This window comes from Neocloeon triangulifer, unplaced genomic scaffold (assembly GCF_031216515.1).
Source record: "Neocloeon triangulifer isolate White Clay Creek 2 clone unplaced genomic scaffold, ASM3121651v1 ptg000008l, whole genome shotgun sequence".
Lineage (NCBI taxonomy): Eukaryota > Metazoa > Arthropoda > Insecta > Ephemeroptera > Baetidae > Neocloeon > Neocloeon triangulifer.
In genome coordinates this window covers 2,696,749-2,717,746 of record NW_026775550.1, presented here as the reverse complement: position 1 = coordinate 2,717,746, position 20,998 = coordinate 2,696,749, and the positions used below count along the sequence as shown (strand labels likewise).

Sequence of the window (20,998 nt, the reverse complement as noted above, 5' to 3'; positions counted from 1 at the left end):
TGAGAGATGGAAAATTAGTTTCTTTCGCTTTTAAACTATGAACAATATGGAAGTGAAGGAGTTCATTTTCCAGTTTTCTAAACAAAAGAGTGCATTTTATTCCTTCTCCGCTAGAGTTTCAAAACAATGGAAAGTTAATCCCACGCTCCACTAAGTTATTTCTCTACTTAAGGGTTAGTTTATAATTGGAAAGTCCTGCATTGTTATTCGCCGTTTGCAGAACGGAAGAGAAAAGCGAAAATGGTTTATTTCTCTACATACTCGCGTGTATGCCATTAATAATTCCCAGTGGGTTTACGCATTGTTCATATATCTTGAGAGGCTGCACGCTCTATATTCAGAAGCTCTCAAGTATAAAAAAAGCGTCCTAGTCTCGTTACGAAGAATGATCAAGTCAGTCGGTCGAGAGTTTCGCGTGATTTGACACAATGGCCGACGGCGACGCGCAAAAAAGAAACGAGAAATCGAAACTTCCTTCAAGGCGGTGGGTGGAATTTAATCGTTTTATTGCCCTTTCAGGGTAAGACGAGCGTGAAGAAAAATTGCTACGCACCAGTGTGGAACGAGCAGATCGTTTTTTCCGAGATGTTCCCGCCGCTGTGCCAAAGAATCAAAATCCAGCTGCGGGACAACGACCAAGTCAACAACACCATCATCGGCACGCACTTCATTGATCTGAAGACCATTTCAAATGACGGAGAAAAAGGTCGGGAAAATAAAGGATTATTCATATAGAGTTTTTAAAACAAAACTTTAAACTTAAATTTAAATCATAAATAAAATAAAATTTTATATATGTTATTTAAATTTCTTTATATATTTAATATTTTTGTTTATTTAAATATAAATAATATTAAATTACATTGCTCATCAGTGTTATTATTAACATTATTTTTGTTTATTCTCATACTTTGCCATTCAAATTATTTGCAGTAGATATTTAACTATTAAATTTAATCAGCAAGCTTATTAATGTTTGTAGATAATGTTGACAAAATATTTGGTGTAGGGGCATATTCGGCTGTGGTTCTATGAATATTCAACTAATATGATTATAATCTCACTTTTGCAACAAGTTTACACATTATTGTCCCATGATTGATCGACTTACATAGTTGTACTGGTAAAAAGTATTGGAATTATTGGAGTATCATTTGTGCGATTAAGTACGGTACAAATCCAAATGAAGCCACTCTATTAAAAGTCTTTATACGCTTGAAATTCGATATTTTCTTTTAAGTCAAGCAGCATAATTTAAAGAATAAGAACATTTTCCAGAAAAGCTTGATGTATATTTTTTACCTCTTTATTTGAAGTTATTTGAGCAGATTTTGCTTATTGTTGAAAAGAAAAAATTTAAAATTTAATAATATTGAATTGGATTGTAATATAATAAAATATTCTCAAGTTCTTAGGCAAATCTTTTATATCAACACTAAAAACCCAATAAAAAAAATATGTACAAAATTTAACACTTCATGATTACTGAATGTAGAAAATTTCATTTTTTTTTAGCTTGCAATTACAACTTTGCAATATTTTAATTTTAAATTTTAATTCTCCACAAAAGGTTTTCTGCCAACCTTCGGTCCTGCCTTCATCCACCTGTACGGCTCAACCCGAGATTACAGCCTGTTGGACGAACACGCCAGTCTCAACTCGGGGCTGGGCGAAGGCGTTTCGTACCGCGCGAGGCTGTTGGTGGCAATTCGCACCGAAATCACCGACAACATCGACATCGCGCCGTCCGGAGTCGAGGTCGAGCCTTCGTACCCAATCACCGAGGTCAGTGCACATCGTCCATTGCTAACAATTGCAATGATCATTTATTTATTCTAGTCCAATTACGGGAAGAACGAGGAGTATTTCTTGTTCGGCTCAATCATGGACGCGACGATGATTGATAAGAAACTGGGCGACAAGCCGCTCTTCTTTGAACTGAGCATCGGCAACGCGGGCAATTCCTTGGACGGTCACAATTCGTCTTCACAGGAGATTGATGAAGAGGAGGGGGATGACTACCTTGGTAGGTTGAAAAAAAAATGAAAAAGGGAAAAGAATATCTGAAATTCAAGGAATTTTATAATTTGTGAACTCAGAAATTACTAAAAAGATTTAATTATTTTTGTAAAATTAAATTTTCTCAATCAAAAGAGTTTCAATTGAAATTAAAAAACTTGTAAAATTGACCTATCACCATGGATATTTTACTTTGTAAAAGAATTTACAGGAAATTTAATTAATTTTTTTTTTCTATTGGACCTTTCAATCTTTTTGCAATAAATCAATCAATGTCAATTTTTGGTTGGTTCAAAATTATGACGAATTTCTGTAATTGACGATTTGGGCAGACAACGTGTCAGCGGAGAGCGCGTGCTGGCAGAGCACCACGCCACCTGTCAAGCCGATGACCCACGACCGGCTCTATCATTTCCTGCCCTACTGGGACGACAAGCCGTGCATGTACGTGCGCTCCGTGTGGCCAGACTACAGGCGCAGGATGTACAACTCCAACCTCATCATGCGGATAATTGAAAAACTTGTAAGTGCCCTTTTATTATCCCTTGCGGTACAAGAAAATCTTATTATCCATCATTAAACGTAGTCACATTTCATTATCATATGTCACCATTTTCTTTTATCAGGTTTCGAGAGAAAATTAAAGGATTTCTTTATTAAAAAAATATTTAGGGAAATTTAAAACAAAAATAGCAATAAAAATTTCATAGAGACAAATCTACAATTAAGGCAAAATCAGCAGAGGGAAATGAGATTTTGTTTAAATATTTTGTACCTTTTTAACACTTTTTTATTTATTCATTTTCAAAGATGCTGCTTTACTCTCTCTGAAAACTATAAAAAAGAGTATGAATTGAGATAGAAAATTCCGCCATAAAAATGCGCATCTCCCATTCCTTCTTCGTGTTCATGCTGCGGCAATAAAACATCTCCTTGATGTGTATCTGAATGGTTACATATGCAATCCCGCTCGACGCACATGTTGCGAACGTTGCCTACTTAAAAAACGCTTGGCTTTGCGTTCGTGAGGGAGTAACGAGCTGAACGAATTGCAGGAGGAGGGTCTTCTGGAAAGCCACCTGCAGATTGAGGCCGACAGCCCGAACATGGAAAAAACGCTGAAGCAGACGCTGGACGATTTGGCGTTTGGGTGCGGAAAGTACTTGTCCATCTCGCGATGCTACCTGCAGGGCACGGCGGCTGGAAAAACCAAGTTGGACCGCGAGCGCATGAAACTCTGCGTCAGAGAAATAGTAAAATCTTGTTCAATTTAATTGTTTTGAGTTTACTTTTATATTTTATTATTTAAATTTTAAATATTTTTATGAAAATTATGATAAAAAATTTTAAAATTTTATATTTATAAATTTTAATTTATTTAAAAATATTATTGTAATTCTTTTTTTCAGTTTTCACATTAACCTTATTAATGTTTGATGTCTTATTGGCTTAAAACGTATTATGAATATTTTTTGTAAAGATAATTATTAATTGTATTTACAAATTATTTGAGTCCTTACATCAGGAAGTTATATTAATAGTAAATTAACATTTAATGTTCCAAAGTAAGGGATAAACAGTAAGCGTTATGATCAATACCTGCAAAAATTATATTAAATAACTTACTCCCATGCAACGAAATAGAATTAATAATTATTATTTACATTAAAATAATCACAATATTTGATCCTTCTGTTGAATTTAATATTTTGAGAACTGAATGAATCATGTATCAACACGTTATTTTAATTCCTAGTCAGTCTTATTTCTTTTGATAATTTTAAGCAACTCTTTGATCTTATTGAGCCCCCGTTTAATTATGAAATCTCAGGAGCACATTGCGTCGCTGGCAAGGAACTTGAAGGCGCTGGTCGCCAAGCACACGATCAAAGAGCGATACAAGACTGCACAATCCTATCTTCAAAGACTGCGCTACTTGGCCGAAGACGTGAGTTTGCAGGCAAAGGAACGCGCAGAGTTTCTAATTAATACACCCGCAGCCGCAACACGCGCTGCCCGATATATTTCTGTGGCTGGTGAGCGGCGGAAAGAGGGTGGCTTATCAAAGACTTCAAGCCAAAGACCTCATATTTTCCGTGGTGGGCGAGGAGAGCGGCAAAGACTGTGGAAAGGTCCAGACCCTCTTGCTCAAGGTTAAAACAGTAATTGGATTTCGTTTTTCTGTCACTTATTAACGATAATTTCTTCCTGCTAGAGCTTTAGATTTACTTGGGTTTGATCATTTTCTTTATTATTTATTAGAAAAAAATTGATTTTCTTTACAAAAAATTGCAGCTTCCTGGCAAACGGGGAATCGGAGTGAGTGGTTGGGTCATTCAGGCCAAACTGCGCATCTACCTGTGGCTCGGCTTGACCAAGCACAAGAAAAACTTCGTCTCCGGCCTTCCAGCTGGTTACGAAGTGTCGCAAGAAATCAAAAGTGCAGAACGACCGCGTGCTCTGCCCCCATCTGTGATACACTTTACTGAAAAACACGTGAGTTTTATTCCCTTGAAACAATGCATGAAAATTCATTACAAAAATTAAAACCGAGTAAATTTTGTATTTTAAATTCTGAAACGTGATTAAAACTTCAAATCAGGGGTTCATCAAATGCTCAAATTTCCCTATTGGCGCTGAATTGAAATCAATAATTTTTTAACAGCAATTTTTTTATATTTTGGGCATGAAATTTTATCTTATTCCAGTTAACATAAATTTTTTTTGGTCTTTGGTCATAAATGCCAATTTTAAAATTTTACTTTTTAATTTCTAAATTATCTTCTACATTAAAAATTTATTATTTTTTATCAAGTACTTCCAACTTCGGGCTCACATGTACCAAGCGCGGTCTCTGATCGGTTCGGACGCGTCCGGACTGTCCGACCCGTACGCGCAGGTCGTGGCCGGGGAGTGGTGCAAGACGACGCAGGTGGTTGACGAGACGTTGAGCCCCACGTGGGACGAGCTACTTGTTTTTCCAGAGCTCATGGTGTGCGGATTGGGAGAGGAGATCAAAAAGGAGCCGCCAAACATCGTCATCGAGATTTTCGATCAGGACAAAGTTGTGAGATAATTTTCATTGGATTAGATTTTCTCAGATGCATGGTAAATTATTAACTATTTATTCATAACAAACAAACAAATTTCAAATCAAGTTATGAAAAATTAAAAAATACATTTTCATTCGAAAAAATATACTCATTTTTTTCATACAGTGAAAAGTTTGATTTTACCAAATAAAATCTTAAATTTACAAACTCTATTTAAATTTTCCTTTAAATTGATTATTTACAAAAGTTAAACTTTTTTTTAACTTTTTCTTCAGGGCAAGTCCGAGTTCATCGGCCGAGCGATGGCCAAGCCGCACGTCAAGCTACTGAGCGAGCCGTACGAGCCGCCCAAGTTTCCGCCGAAACTTGAGTGGTTTGACATCAACCGAGGCGTCGACCACGCCGGCGAGTTGCTCGCCATGTTCGAAATGCTTGAGGTACGGCGTCCAGATTTTAGACCGCGAAAAAAAGGTCGACAGAACGAGGTATGGCAATTTTAGCGCGACACCCTTTTTACGCCTGCTGATTGGTGGTGTCTTCGGTGTTTCTGCCTCCTCTGCTGCTCTCAAAACTCACCCTTTATTATTATCAATTTTATCATATTTATAGGGCTAGGAAATTTAGACGGTCTTTCAAAATTGTTTTTCGATTTCAAAATTGAAATAATTTTAGTTTTTACTCCTTATTTATTTATTTATTTTTATGTTGAACGATAACAAACTGATCGATTTGTCAAATTTAAATATAAATAATAATTTGTTTTTGAGGACAATACAAAAAGTGAACAAATTTTATGTCGGTTTTTTTTCAAAATTTTTGTAAATTGCAAATAGATTTTCTTTGTTTTCAAGTCAATTCAGAACGACCAGAAAAATATATATTTGATCGTCTAAATTTCACAATCCCATTTTATATTCTATACTCTCTGCCTGTTGTGAAGGACTTTTCACCTCGCAATATTATTCAAAATAATGTAATTTAGGTGTCAACTTCGATGTTCTTAATTAATTTAACTGGAAATAATTATTTCCTTCCACCCATTTGTAAAAAATTAAATGTGCTCAAGTTCCTCGTTAAATTTAAATGTTAAAAACGTGTAAAATATAGCACAAATTTTTCTCCGCACTTGTAAAAGCACCAGCTCTACTTTTTCTATACATCTTGGTGTGTTTCTTCGTAATTGATTGTTTTTTCAGCAAACTTTTACCACCCTTTTCAAAATAATTAAAAATTAAATTAATAAGGCATGCACTCTACTGAATCAATTTCTGAGTCATGTCTAGCAAAATTTTGCACTTGATCGAAATCCAATACGATTTTATATTAAAAAAAATAATTTTCTTGTCACTCCTTTGATAAAAAGACGTTTCTTTTGAAAATTAAGGTTGATCCAGGCCAACTCGAATTCGAGCTTCCAGCATTGCCGTCGCCCAAAGACTGCCTCATTCCAATCACACAAGACACTGGGCCCATTTTGCCAGTGCCGCCAGATATTAGGCCAACTTTGTCAAAATATAGGTAAGACTTTTTTATCTTTAAGTTTTTTATTTGTATTTTAATTAGCATCATAAAATACTAAAATAAAATTTTACTAAACATTCATATATTTAATACATATTATTTTCATTATATTTACAATAAATAAATTAAAATATAATATTAATTTTATTTTATTTCTTAAATGTCGACCTTCTTAATCTATAAATATAGATTAATTTTTAAATAATTGCTTATTTATATGGCATATGCATAAATCCATATAAGTCCATTAATTGAGAAAATATTCAAATATTGAACGCTTCTGTTTGGGCTTATTATTAAAAATATTATCCTGATATATGATTGAATTAATATCTAAGATTTTGTATGACGCTTCTAATCTATAATGAAACTCATTTTTACATTTTCGCCGATTGATGGCTTTTTGCTCTCTTGTCAGAATCGAAGTTTTGTTCTGGGGCTTGCGTGACGTGAAGCGCGTCCACCTGTTGACCGTGGACAAGCCGCGCGTCGACATCGAATGTGCCGGCCACATTTTGCACTCGTCTGTGATCACAAATGCAAGGAAAAACCCCAATTTCAGCACGCCCGTCAAATTCATTGATCTGGTTTAAAATGAAAAATTAAATTTTTCTTTTGAAAATGCAAATTGTGAAATTATTAGGAGTTGCCGGAGCAGGAGTTGTACTGCCCGCCGCTCACGGTCAGGGTGGTCGACTGTCGCAGTTTCGGCAGGTACACCCTGGTGGGCACGCACATGATCAACTCGATTCACCGATATTTGTTCAACCCCGTCACCAAAAAACAGCGCGAGGTGGAAGAGAGGAAAAAATCGCAGCAGCTCCAGCCAAATCACAGTAAAAAATGTTTATATTCTTACATAAAAAAAAAAAACAAAAAACGAAAATCTAATAAAATAAAATTGTAATTTTAAATATTTTATTTTAAATAAATATATAAATTTGATCAAAATGCATTAATATTATTTATAAAATTTCTGAACGGTATTTTTAATTTTTATCTTTTTTAAGAAAAAATTTTAAATGAAATAATATTTTTTTTATAATTACAATTTTTTTTAAATATTTTTTGTATATGGTTAATTTAATCAATTCGTATAAATTGTAAATATTATTTGCATTGCGTTAGTTTATATTTTATGTTAGTAACCAAATCAGTTTTATTGGTGAAAATCATCATTTAAGTGCTAATAAGAATTATTTGCTTAATTTGCTACCAATTTTCTTTTAATTGCAGAAAAGTTGCAATCAGATGCTACACTTTTTAATATTAAATAATATTCCTCGTATTAAATTATTGATATATTTTTTTTTCTATTATTAGCTGCTGCTGACCCCTGGGCAAATTCAATTTCCACCAGCAACTATATAATTCTTGACACTGATGAAACGGATGTTCAGCTACGCAAATTAGCAAATGTGAGAAACTTGAGTTAAAAATTTTACGCAAAATTTTTTCAAATAAATTATTTCACCAGTCGGGACCAGGTACATTACAAAGTAAGAGAGAAAAGACTGAATCAAATCGCAAGAGAAAAATGAGCATGGGTCACGCGGCCGACGACGACGAGGACAGCAAGGACTGGTGGACGAAGTACTTCGCGTCCGTCGAAGCGATGATAGAGGTGCGTGTTTTTTCTAGAGAGAAAAAATAACCTCCCAAATTTTTCCGAGTGAAAAAAAATACACTTTTTTGCAACAAAGACTGTATTTTTTTAACTCGACATTTTTCTTTGCCTCCTTTTTTTGGAACCAGGAAACGAAAAAAGCGAAAAATGAGGAGCAAGACAGAGAGAACCAGCAGAACGGGGCTTGCGGCCAAATGGCGGAGGGATCGAGCGGCGGTCACGAGGAAAAGAAGAAAATTAAACTCGGCTTTAAGTCTGCGGGGAACGCGGCGAAAATAGCCAACAAGTGGAGTCCCAAGGCGGCTAAGCATTTGAAGCCAAAAACGGCTCTTTTAAAAGTTAGCAATGATAAAAAAAATTATGTTTTTCTAACTTTTAATTCCTAGATATTCCCAAGCGAACTGGAAGCGCAGCCTGAGTTCAACGCCTTCAAAGAATGGCTGCAGACCTTTGACCTTTTGAGAGGAAAGAAAACTGGGGAGGAAACCGAGGACGACAGTCGAGTCGTTGGAAAGTTCAAGGTAATTATATAAACAAATTATAAAATAAATGGTTCCTTAATTAAAATTTTTGATGCGGTCTCTTTATAAAAAGAAGTTAAAATTTACACGTTGATAAGCAAATAAAAGTACCAAAAATTGTTTTTAAAATTCAATTAAATTGAAAAATAAAAAAATAATTCCATCTTTTTATTTGCCTCCTTGCCTTTTTTTCCTTATAAAACTGTAACAGGGTAATTTTTGGTCTTCAAAATATTTTCATTAAATTCAAGATTCTAATTTATAAAAAAAAATTCTGACTTGCTATTGTCGAACTGTAAAACTATTAAAAATTTGCCGAATTAATTGCGATTTAAAACATCTGAAAATAAATTAAAATTTTTTAATAAAGTGTCAAGTTTTTGTCAAAATTCTCTATGTGAATTATTTGATGTTCAGGGGAACATTAAAGTGTACAAGTGGCCTCTGCCGAAAGACATCGACGACCACACCATCATGGGCTTTGACCCTCAGTACGGCTTTTTCCAAGGCCTGCCCTCGAGTGACCCGATCCACGTGCTGGTTCGCGTGTACGTGGTCAAGGGCACTGACCTGCACCCGATGGACCTGAACGGCAAAGCTGATCCTTATGTCGTGCTGCAACTGGGCAGCAAGAGGATCAGCGACAAGGAACATTACATTTCCAAACAGCTGAACCCCGTTTTCGGCAGGTTTGTGTGGTTTTTTTTTTTCTTCAAATAATTGAAATAATAACCATTGGCTGATTTTTTTGGAGTATCATTTGATAAATGTAAAGAGAGTTTTTCAAAAAAAAAATTTGAATCAGGTGCTTTGAGTTTGAAGCAACCTTTCCGCAAGACTCGTTGCTCACTGTGCAAGTTTGGGACTGGGACCTTGTTGGTTCTGATGACCTCATCGGAGAGACCAGAATTGATCTGGAAAACCGTTTTTACACGCGGCACAGGGCCACTTGCGGTCTTCCAAGCAAATATGAAGAGTAAGTCCAGATTTATTGCATACAAATAAATATTAAATATGTAAAAATATCATACATGGGTGCGCTCAACAATTTTGCGCTCGCGCTCGCGCTCGCGATCACTGGCAACAGTGCGCTCGCGCTCTGCGCTCGCGATCAAGATTTTGAAAATGTTGCGCTCGCGCTCTGCGCTCGCGCTCAAATTTTTAGGAAGTCTTGCGCTCACGCGTTGCGCTCAAAAATATTTTTATCCGAGGAAAAAGTGCGACTTTTTAGACAATTTTTTAATATAACAAAAAATACATCGGCAATTGGAAATGATAAAGTTGAAGTTAAATCACCAAAATTGGGATCAGTTTTAAGTTTTTGGTATAAAAACACTGTTTTTCATTACAATTTTTGATCAAATTCGGGAATTTTTACTCTTGGTTTGAGCGCAAAATGAGCGCAATTGAGCGCTGCGCTCAGCGACCAATGCGCTCGCGCTCTGCGCTCGCGCTCACGATTTTGAAAATCGTGCGATCGCGCTCTGCGCTCGCGCTCATGAGCGCAGAGCGCGAGCGCAGATCGCAGAGCGCAAAGTGCGCTCTGCCCATGTATGAAAAATATAGCTTTGATGTTAATGTTTAACTAAACTCATATTAAAAGTTATTTTGTTTAAAAAAAATTTTAATTATAAATTTTTACAATTTTTTGTTAATTACATAAAATAATTGTTTCTTTTGGTTTATTTATTATATTTTCTCCACATTTCATAATATTATATTTTTTCCATTTTTTCAGGATATATTATGCTGTTTATAAAATATATTTTATAAGCAATTGGCTATAAAGTAGAATTAATTATAGTAAATCTAACCTCACTTCCTGCACTGTAGGAACTGTAGGATAGGAACTCTTCATGGATATTCTTTTGGGAAATTTTGCTTATATGATAATAAATTCTATTAAAATGCCACCACTTATATAATAAAAATATTTTTGTTTCATTTATTAAAATAAATAAAATATAGAGTGGATTGGATCTTCAATTTGGCCATATTAATTTGATTTCATAAATTTAGAGTAAAAATTATCACTTATATTAAAGATATGGTTACAACGCGTGGCGGGACCCGATGAAGCCAACACAAATTCTGGCAAAGCTTTGCAAAGAAGGAAAACTGGAGCCCCCGTCTTACTTCAACGGCAAAGTGAAAGTGGGAAACAAAACTTTTGGCCTCAACAACGACGACGTGGCTCTCACGAGAGGAGGCAAAAGTAAGCATTATTACTTTGCAAAACTTTTGATGAACTCGAGTTGTGTTTCTCTTTATGTACGTGCAGTGCTTGAGGAATATCTGGCGCTTGCAGTTCTGAAGCGTTGGGATGAATTTCCACGCATTGGCTGCAAACTTGTGCCCGAGCACGTCGAAACGAGACCCCTTTACAATGCAGAAAAGCCGGGAATTGAACAGGTACAAAATTAATTAAATTTATTTCTTCCGAAGGCAAAAATAAGTAAAAAATCAAATGTGTTAAAAACATAATAAATTTGACTTCCGCATTACTTAAATTTTTCTCTATTTTGATTTAATTAGGGTAAATTGGAATTGTGGGTGGACATGTTTCCGATGGACATGCCGTTGCCAGGGCCACCTCTTGATATCGCGCCTCGGAAACCAAAATCCTACGAGCTCCGAATCGTGATTTGGAACACAGACGAGGTTGTTCTCGAGGACGACGCGTTCTTCACTGGCGAGAAAATGTCAGACATTTACGTCAAAGGGTAATTTAAAATTTAAAAAAAATGTTGAGATTTTTAATTTTGAAATATTAAGATGGTTGAAGGGACCAGAGGATTGTCAATATACCGACATCCACTACAGATCCCTGACCGGCGAGGGAAATTTCAACTGGCGATTTATTTTCCCATTCGATTACCTCGTAGCCGAGGAGAAAATTGTAATTTCTCGGAAGGAGTCGCTGTTTTCCTGGGACGAGACTGAAAGCAAAATACCTGCCCGGTTGGAATTGCAAGTGTGGGACGCAGATCATTTCTCTGCTGACGACTTTTTAGGTATGAAAATGTTGAGAAATAAAAATAGAAAATTAAAATGAATAACAATAGGTGCAATTACTCTTGATTTAAATCGGTTTCCTCGAGGTGCGAAAAGCTCCAAACTCTGCACCCTGGACATGCTAAAGACGGACGGTTCTGTCCCCATGGTCAATATTTTCAAGCAGAAGAGATTGAAAGGCTGGTGGCCGTTTTACATCAAAAAAGAAAACGAGGAAATGGAACTCACGGTTATTAATATTTAATATATTAAAATAATTTTTTTATCTTAATAAAATTTTAGGGAAAAGTTGAGGCAGAAATTCATCTGCTGACTCACGAGGAGGCTGAAAAGAATCCAGCTGGAATGGGAAGAAATGAGCCCGACCCTCTAGACAAACCCAAGTACTTTCCAATTTTTTTATTTTTGTCAGTTTAAATAAAATCTCAAATTTTCAGCCGTCCTGACGCATCGTTCATGTGGTTCTTGAATCCATTCAAGTCGATCCGATACATTGTTTGGCACAATTACAAATGGACCATCATCAAGGGACTCATTTTCACAGCACTGGCCATCATGTTGTTGCTTTTCTTCTATTCCGTGCCCGGTTACTCGGTGAAAAAGTTGCTCGGCGCGTAAAATACTTCAAGTCTTTCTCTCATATATGAATGTCTATTTTAAGAAAAATTTAAGCAAAATCTTACAATATGAAGCATAGGTTATTATTTAGGCATTATAAAAACTATACTCAATCTACACATCATCTCTCTCACTACATACACCAATATACATTTATAATTTAACTTGTAATCGTTGTAATGTACATAAGATGCAATTTTACTGTTAATTGTTATTCAAAGGTAAAACGTTCAATGCATATCAATTGTGTGGCCTACCTTGATATATATTGCAACCATAAGAATATTTTCAACTCTCATCAACCGACCAACTTTCCTTCAAACTTAAAAAAAAAGAAGATAAATAAATCAAAATATGCAATTTTTACTTTAGGAAATTAGAATCTTAAATAATTGTTGAAAAAATGTTAAGTTTGGAACAAAATTAATGAATATATGTTAAATTTATAATCATCGTAAACATTTGTAGTAATTAAATGCGACAGATGTTTGTAAAATCGTGCAAAAATATTAAAAAATGTACTACGCATTCCATTTAAAAATAAGACGCTCTAAAAATTGTAAATATAAAAACGAAAATACTATATTATGCACTTGGCACTTCAAATAAACAAGAAAGACATTGTTATCTAAATAAACCTCAATAGTTTTTTTTTTTATTTCTCTTGTATTTCCACAAAAGTATAGCTCATTATATTGAGGACTAATTTTCATTAGCTGCTCTTAAATCCAGGGCATGAAACGTCTGGGAAACATTGACTCTAGAAGCACAATTTGGAAAATGAACTTAGAAATGATTTCTGAATTTATCCATTTTTAGAGATATACTTGTTATTAGGAGTATTTGATATAGAAAACATTGATGGGGAAATTTTGTTAAGTGTTCTGAAATGAAATAGCAAATGACGAAATTTTTTTGTTATCTTGCCAATGATAACAATAATTAATTTTTATGAACAATGATTCAAGCAGCGATAATTGATAAAAAGCTGATAAATGGTTTGCACATACACGAGCAATCAAAAAAGTCTAGCTGTGACAAAAGTAGAAAAATTAATCTGTTGAATCATCGTTTTGTGCCATTATTTGGTATAAAAAAGGCGAATAATACAAGGATTTAAGCATTTAATAAATATTATTATTATAATATTATTAAGAGTTGCAATAATAATAATAATGTTAGGAAACTAGCAACAAAAGTCCACAACCAGGATTGCAGTGTTTGAAACTGACAGACTTCAAAAGTGGGATTTGAGCACACTACATCGCGATGATCACTATTTAGTTAATTAAACACATTTACAAAATTGAAGTGGAATGAACGAAACATCAAGTATGTAGAGCTGCGGATCGGCAGAATAATATTTCATGGATGAATTTTTATTTAATTTAGAAATTTCCTTATGGTTTTGAAATTAGAAAATTATTAAAATGTCCACGACAGCTCAAAATTTTTGATAGTATTTACTTTGAAGTAATCAAGATTTTAATATAAATTTCAAGTTATCAATAAGGAGGGTTCTCATTTTACGTTAATTTAATCGCTTGGCAGTATCTAATAATTGTCTATCGGTCTGCTGATCAGGAGATACCCTTCTTAGAATTTTAAATCTAAAAAACTTGCCTGAAATATTTTTTTTTGGGGGGGGGGGGGGCGAACAAGCTGCAACAAATTATTCCGTTTTTTGCCTTAAAATGCAGTCCGAAATTTGGTCTGAGTAGAAATTGCTAAAAAAATCATGGAGTGACTAAAAGACCAAAGGTCTAACTGATATGATTATCTTGTTCTTTCCTATATAAATGCCGGTCGACTCTCATTCACTCTCTCAATTCCATTCGCTCCCGCGCTGATGATGCCATTATTGAATTAGAGTTTATGTGGTGAGTTCAATTTTTAGTTGCTATAGTAATATTGGAACTAATTTTTCGGTTTTTGCAAAAACACATGCTTGACTGTAATTTGAAAATATATAAGGATGCCCCGGGTCATCACGCCTCACATTTTTGCTCTTCGCTCCGCATTATTCCCCTATAGGAAATTTATTTTGTTTGCTCTCGAAAACCGACCTTGCTCATTCATGTAATGTAAAAAATTAATTTTTTTTTAACTTTTTATTTATATATTTTGTGATGCTCTTTTACACCACGAAATAGATAAAAAAAATATTATTATTCTTCATAAAGAAAATTAAAATTAATTTGAATTCTAATGACCTTTAAATTTTACCTACGAAATTTTATGTAGCACAATGTTGACCAAGCAAAAACGAATAAAGCATTTGGAAGCGATTATATGTAACTTAGCTTCAAACTGAACACAGTTTTCTTTTTTGTCAAAGCATGGAATTTTCTTAGAACAGATTATTCAATTAATCAGGAATGAAAATTCCAAGGACACAATGTGTGTGTGTAATCTTATAATAATTTTTAAAGTGCTATCTTAAAAGAAAATATTATGAAAATATTTTCTCGATCATATATTTTTAAATGAAGAAATATTTTCACAATTTATTTTTGCATAGAGCATTTTAAAATTGATGAAAGATCAAACATTATGTTTTTATAAATTTTGGCATTAAATTTCAGCTGGTGTTCAACCGGAGTTCACAATGACTAACAAGGAATTTTCTGAAATTGATCAATTGCTGGAGGTAATTACTATTTGCTTAGATTTTGGGTAAAAACTTTGAAACACCAAAATAATAAATTATTTTACTTTATTTCCAGGATGGTTACAAAGTTCCTAGCTTAAGAGACAAACGCAAAGTTATTGTTTTGGTTGGCAAAACAGGGGCTGGCAAGAGTACTTTGTCCAAGTTCATACGCAATGATAAAAGCCTTAAGATTTTTATCACTATTCAAGGTATGCTTGCATTTGCGGACGAAGAGGTAACCATCAATACCGAAAACCATACCAGATCTAAAACCTACAAACCCAACATTGATATAGATAATCAATCCGGTTTCTCGATGATTGATTGCGCAGGTTTCAGAGACACGAGAGGGCATAAGAAAGATATGGCCGTAGCTTTCATCAACAAGAACATTTTTGACTCGGTGATAGAAATGAGAATCGTACTTGTCACTGATTACAGCAATCTGCTATTAACCGGAGATAGAAGCGCTTTCCGCGAAAGTTTGCAGCATTTGGCGACTCTCATCAAAGACAACATTGATTCATTTAAAAACGCAATTGGACTCATTGCCACTAAATCTCCACAAACATCTCAACGTACTGATAATGAGGTGATGAACGATATCAAAGTTTATCTTCAGGAAACCAAGCGTCGACTTGAAGATGATGAGCACGAAGCCAAGGAGGAACAAGTTAAAAAAGAAATTGGCAGGCAAATTACAATTCTAGGATTAATTTTGGAAGGTGAAGGATATATTGGCTTTTTCCGTGTGCCTGAAAAAGATGTCATTCTTCCAAACACGAACTATGAACAGCTTAGAAAACTAGTTTTTAACGATTTGGAGTCTTCCTCTTTGTTCAAAAACAAATTTCATGTTACCGTGGCCCCAGAAACAGTTATTTATGTCAAAGACGTGGTACTACCTGATGCGAAAAAGAAGAGCAACACTATCCTGAAACAAACCAAGCACGTGATCATGAAATGCATTGCAAAGGAAATCATCAACAGATACAACAATATTAGTGAAAAATACAAGCAGACGATCGATTACTGTGGATCAGTAGAAAACACACTATTGAACTTCAAAAGTTTTGAGAATTACGAGGATCTAAAAAATTTTGGAATGGACCAGAAATTATGGGACACTTTAAACTTCCAATATAAGAAACTCCATTTTTTGCACGACATCGCTAATAAGGAGAGTTTGAACAAGTTCGAGAATGACGCTGCTGGTCTCTTCGGATTGAAAGAAAACATTTTGGCTTACGTCATGAGCACTGCACGCTTCCACAAATTTTTGATCAATCTTCTGGAGGATGACCAAACCTACTGCGCCAAACTCTCTGAATTGAAGAGATTCGACGTTTACACTTTCTGTTTGTTCCAAGCTGGATTGTCTGGACTAGGATTCAACGAAAAAACAATTTCGTCGGCCGCAAATTTGATACCGAATGAAAATCTGGTTGAGGAAATGAATCAAGTGCTTAAATTATGCGCTACACCCAATCCTGAAATGAAAACTGTTGACAAAACGACGATTTTCTTTGGCCAACGCATTGTGCTGAGTCATATTATTTCCGAGATTCGAAACCAAAGTAACAAAATTCATACAATCGCTATAGTGGCTGCAAGTTCCTTTTACATCGACTGTGACGTCAACCTTCAAAACACTCATTTCACCATCCTGGCTCCGCAAGTCATCGTTCACAAAAATCGCATTCTTCGTCTTAATGGCGAAGATGGGGCATTCCACCCGAAAGAAAAAACCGATTTCAAAATTAAGGCGCTACACGGGAATCCAGGTTTCAGCTCTGGTTCGTTCAGAATGTTTGCCAACTCCATTAAAAACTCGTCGCTATTGCATATAACCAGTGTTGGTGGGAACGGAAGTGATGGGCAAAATGGAAGCGATGGAAAAAACGCGGAAATAAAATCTGCCCCACATTTTACAGATGATTACGAAGGAGAGGAAGAAACAATTAAGAGTGAAATTGAAAAGCCGGGATATGAGGTAGTTATCAATGATGGTGACAAGAAAGAACCAATGCCAACATCCGCGAAAGTAGGGATCGTCGCTGGATCAATTCTTGCAGTAAGTTTAGGTGCGTTTGCACTACCAGTCGTAGTAGCAGTTGGAGCAACAGGAATGGCATGTGGAGCAACTGCTGTAGCTTCAACTGCAGTAGTTGCTGGCTCAGCAATAATTGAGACAGAAAGAGAACATTCAAAAACTCTAGAAGCTGTCTACAAAAACAAATCTGGACCCACAAATGGAGAAGATGGTGGTGACGCCGGCTCTGGAGCAAGAGCAGGTGAAATACAGATCGTGGCTAGTCATCAACATCAAATTATACTGGACAATCGGAGCGGAATATCTGGCAAGAGGGGTTCTGGTGGTAAGGCTGGTTCAAATGCACCTATGGACTTTCGAGCAACATGTGAATTGAAGGGGAAAAAGAAAAGCAGGTTTTATGGACTCTTTGGTGATTTCAAGTACAAAGCAGCTCGTGTGAAAAAAGAAAATGGAAAATGCTTTTCTGGTCCTATAAATGGTCGAAACGGAGCTGAGAAACAAGCTGAGCTGAAATACAAGTTTCCACAATTTCCCATTTACAAACTGGTGATAGAAATTTGCAATGCATCGCTAACCATAGTAAGCAGAGAACCGTCGATAGTGTCTCTTTTGCTTTTAATTTTCCCAGAAAACAATTTAATGAGCTCCGAGGGCAAGAAGTTCTTACAAGACAAAATGCGAAATGCCGAAGGAACCCAAAAAGTCAACTTAGAATTCCTCATTCGCTTTTGTACCATTCAGGGTCGTCAACAAAATTTGCTCCGTTAATATTAATTAACACGCTCAATAGGTGATTTAAAAATCATGAACTATATGATGAAAATTATGACGCTCCATTATCTGTAAATATAAATTGAAACTACATAATATATCCACATTATGCACTTCAAATAAACAGTCAAGACATCGTTATCTAATTAAAGCACGATAATTTATTTCTTTGTCACGGTTTCATAAAAAAAAGAAGATCATTACTTTGAGGACTTTTTCGCATCAGCATCAATGTGCTTGTAAATCCAGGGCAGGTAATTTTGGACGTTGGTGTAAACGCCAGGAAATCCCTTCGTGCCGCACTTGTCCGGACCGTACGACACAACGCCGATGACAAATGCAATGTACTGCCCGCTTTCGTCCTCCAAAATGGACTGGAAGTTTTTAAATGCGTGAATTTACTTGAATATAATTTGAATTTTAAACTCACGATAAGCGGAGACCCACTGTCTCCGTAGCAAGTGTCCTGCAATTCACCACCAGCACAAATTTGCGTCTGCTCGTTTATAGGCAAAGGACTTCGGCACAAATCTTTCGGAAGAAGCGGAAGTCGCGCATATTTAAGCCCATTCTTCCCAGCACCATCTGATTTTATTTAAAAATAATTAATTATTTAAACTATGAGAGAAACAATTAATTTGTATTTGACTCATTCGGGATGTCAAAATTATTAAATAATTGATCAACTCAACCCTTTGTAAGAATTATAAATTAACCTATTTTTGGATTATTTAATTTTTACCTATATTAACAATGCCCCAGCCGAGAGCAAAAGCGTATTTTTGGAAAAGATTCTCTCTGGAAATCGTCGGTAGACAAATAGTGGACACGGTACCTAAAATAATACATAATTTTTTTCGCCGCTAAATAAATTTCAAGTAAACCGTCTTTCATGTCCGCGGGTTGTTTCAGTTTAATTAGGCCGATGTCATCCTGGTAATTATTTTTAATGCCATTGTATTTGGGATAAGCGTAACCTCTTTCAACGCCGATAACTTGGGTGTGAGGGTGAGCGTCGTCGTAACCACCAAGCATTACAGAAACTCTGCAAAGTTTAAAATTTTTTCATTAAAAAAAAGAGGTTGGAAGGGCTTCTTTATTAATTTTTCCTTTTAATTAATTAAAAAAGCAAAATAAATTTAATGATTTTGTTAAAAAAAAATTTACTCTACCAAAGGTTGAAACAGGGGAGTTCTTTTCCCCCAAAAAAAGCATTATTTTAACTCTTAGAAACGTTTGTCTTTGGATGTTGCACTAAAAAATAAATCAAATAACAAGAAACTATTGCGGTAATTTTCATAAAATTTCAATATCTTCTTGGTGGAAAAATGTGAACCTTAAACGAACCCTTGTTTCAACCCTCACCAGTGCAAATTTTTCAATAAAAATTTCAATTCGTCACTTTTCTTCCGGACATTTTTTTTAAATCACGCAAATGAGTTACTAAATAAAAACCTCTCTGTAACATTAAATTGTACTCACAATTTTCCATTATTGCTTTTGAGACAATGGCAGGCGGTCAGGACCCACGAGGGGTGGATCAAGGCACCCCCGCAAAGTCGGTCAACGTGGTTTGAGTGAGGTCGGTCTGAAATTTCACTTTTTAGGGTCAAAGCGTACTTTGGATGATAAATAAATACAGATTGAACCGTATTGCAGACGAGCCACGAAATTGAACTGTCCGTCCATAGCAATGCCGCCGTAAAAGTTGGTCTTGTTCGTGTAATCCTTGAGCTCGTTTGTTTTTTCAATGATGACTCGCTCCTCGGAGGAGGTCGTGTTGATGCCCACCAAGAGTTTGTGCAGCGGATCTTCGTCCTCGTCAAAATGCTCGCGTTCGTCTTCGATGTCGCCGCCGTTTTCCACAGACATCTCCAAGTAATTTGCCACTTTATCTTTCACCAATTTCGGTACTTCGTATTTTGTGCCCACGAGCGAAACGCGGCCGCAGGTGCCCTGGTCAGGAATGGTTTCGCTCAGTTTGCCGATTGCCTCAAGCGCCTTAACTCGCTCCCGAGGGCAGCACATCTAAAATTAAAAAAAGAAAACTAAAATTTATTTTCATTTAGTTTCGTTTTGTGCTATGTTGCAATAAGTTATTAATTTGTATTGACGTTTTAAAAGTTTGAAAAACATAAATAATAATAACTATAGTTTTATGTTACAATAAAAATTTTAGTAGTCAAATTTTAATTTATAAACTATTAACATGTATTTTATTATTTTTATAATTTTTGCAAAATTAAAGACATTTTTCTAAATAAAAATTTTAACAAAATTTGTATTTCAATTATATTGCAAATGAAAAAAAAAATTAATTTATTTTTTACTGTATATTTTTATCTTCAATGACAGTGTAAGTATTAATTTATTTAATAAAAAATCTGAGATAATTTTCTGTGGTTGTTTTTGGAAATCTATATAGTTGAATAAATTAATGACTTATATTAAATTCTATATTATATCTCTTGATGAAAATTTCTCTCGTCACTCACCATGTTTGGAGATCGGCAATCGTGAACTTTTGTGAGCAGCGAAATGATCGGTTTCAACCTGGCCCCCATCAGGTCTGCATAGCCAGTAATGCACGCTTCGATTGGCACACAAACACTTTCTTCGCCAGTTAAAAGCACCGTGCAAGTCTCGTTACTCGGATATCCTAACATTTCCAGCAAAAATTTCTCATTTGCAATTTTAAACAATTTAAAAATCTTTTTAAAAGAACAAACCGTGAGTTGCTGCACACCAAAGAGCGAAAATCAAAACCAACATCCTTCTCCCCATTACACTGGACGAGTAAACAAGCGCAACTGCGGCGTGTTGACGATTACACCGATTTTATATTATCTGAAATTTGTGTATCAAGTGGTGCGTGCCCTTACACAAAACACACGCTTTGCCAAGTGCGAGCAGCCGTTTTTGGCGGGCAGATGACGAGATGATGCTAGTCGAGCCTAGGAAAATTGACACTTGTTTCGACGCACACGTGCCACTAATTGCGAAATTTATACATGGAAAGAAAAAAATTATAAAATGTTTTTATTCCATTTCTTACAACAAATTATTATTTCAATTATTTGACCTTCAAGATGGAAACAAGTGCATCTCCAGGTGTTGAATTCAAACTTATGAACAGTGAAAACA

At 35.3% G+C, this 20,998-nt stretch overlaps 3 protein-coding genes across 12 annotated transcripts in view; 2 read left to right on the top strand and 1 right to left on the bottom strand.

Annotated features, from left to right (window-relative positions):
• LOC132194806 (otoferlin) overlaps positions 1-13,002 on the top strand; it is a 49,176-nt gene extending 36,174 nt beyond the window's left edge. For 2 of the 6 annotated variants that reach the window (XM_059616310.1, XM_059616311.1), the window contains exons 11-35: positions 520-706; positions 1,571-1,785; positions 1,840-2,026; positions 2,352-2,542; positions 3,075-3,272; positions 3,851-3,967; positions 4,020-4,181; positions 4,315-4,515; positions 4,835-5,086; positions 5,348-5,557; positions 6,457-6,590; positions 7,012-7,180; positions 7,237-7,429; positions 7,917-8,011; positions 8,071-8,217; positions 8,349-8,558; positions 8,607-8,741; positions 9,159-9,430; positions 9,547-9,717; positions 10,787-11,153; positions 11,277-11,464; positions 11,517-11,755; positions 11,807-11,985; positions 12,039-12,139; positions 12,194-13,002. In XM_059616310.1, coding sequence (XP_059472293.1) covers positions 520-706; positions 1,571-1,785; positions 1,840-2,026; positions 2,352-2,542; positions 3,075-3,272; positions 3,851-3,967; positions 4,020-4,181; positions 4,315-4,515; positions 4,835-5,086; positions 5,348-5,557; positions 6,457-6,590; positions 7,012-7,180; positions 7,237-7,429; positions 7,917-8,011; positions 8,071-8,217; positions 8,349-8,558; positions 8,607-8,741; positions 9,159-9,430; positions 9,547-9,717; positions 10,787-11,153; positions 11,277-11,464; positions 11,517-11,755; positions 11,807-11,985; positions 12,039-12,139; positions 12,194-12,374 — 4,701 coding nt within the window. In that variant the 3' untranslated portion in view covers positions 12,375-13,002. The remainder of the gene's footprint in view (positions 1-519; positions 707-1,570; positions 1,786-1,839; positions 2,027-2,351; positions 2,543-3,074; positions 3,273-3,850; positions 3,968-4,019; positions 4,182-4,314; positions 4,516-4,834; positions 5,087-5,347; positions 5,558-6,456; positions 6,591-7,011; positions 7,181-7,236; positions 7,430-7,916; positions 8,012-8,070; positions 8,218-8,348; positions 8,559-8,606; positions 8,742-9,158; positions 9,431-9,546; positions 9,718-10,786; positions 11,154-11,276; positions 11,465-11,516; positions 11,756-11,806; positions 11,986-12,038; positions 12,140-12,193) is intronic. The other 4 variants (XM_059616315.1, XM_059616314.1, XM_059616312.1 and 1 more) reach the window with 4 other exon arrangements.
• A 1,187-nt stretch (positions 13,003-14,189) lies between these two features.
• LOC132194655 (uncharacterized) lies at positions 14,190-20,058 on the top strand. 4 transcript variants are annotated; one of them, XR_009441563.1, is made up of 4 exons: positions 14,190-14,254; positions 14,960-15,024; positions 15,101-19,436; positions 19,514-20,055. XR_009441563.1 is itself a non-coding variant. In XM_059616074.1 (4 exons), exons 2-4 carry the CDS (start codon positions 14,983-14,985, stop codon positions 17,849-17,851), a joined length of 2,670 nt encoding a protein of 889 aa, XP_059472057.1. In that variant the 5' UTR covers positions 14,190-14,254; positions 14,960-14,982; the 3' UTR covers positions 17,852-20,058. The 4 variants fall into 4 exon arrangements, 2 of the variants coding, with proteins under 2 accessions (XP_059472057.1, XP_059472056.1); XR_009441564.1 differs by having other exon boundaries at positions 19,497-20,055; XM_059616074.1 differs by having other exon boundaries at positions 15,101-15,236; positions 15,360-20,058.
• On the bottom strand, positions 17,996-20,669 carry LOC132194656 (coagulation factor IX-like). Of its 2 annotated transcripts, XM_059616076.1 has the most exons (8): positions 20,584-20,669; positions 20,350-20,513; positions 19,495-19,882; positions 19,337-19,442; positions 18,739-18,899; positions 18,597-18,689; positions 18,285-18,439; positions 17,996-18,228 (listed from the first exon to the last, which is right to left on the bottom strand). In XM_059616076.1, exons 1-8 carry the CDS (start codon positions 20,636-20,638, stop codon positions 18,055-18,057), a joined length of 1,296 nt encoding a protein of 431 aa, XP_059472059.1. In that variant the 5' UTR covers positions 20,639-20,669; the 3' UTR covers positions 17,996-18,054. The 2 variants fall into 2 exon arrangements, with proteins under 2 accessions (XP_059472059.1, XP_059472058.1); XM_059616075.1 differs by having other exon boundaries at positions 17,996-18,439.
• Between the last annotated feature and the right edge of the window lie 329 nt (positions 20,670-20,998).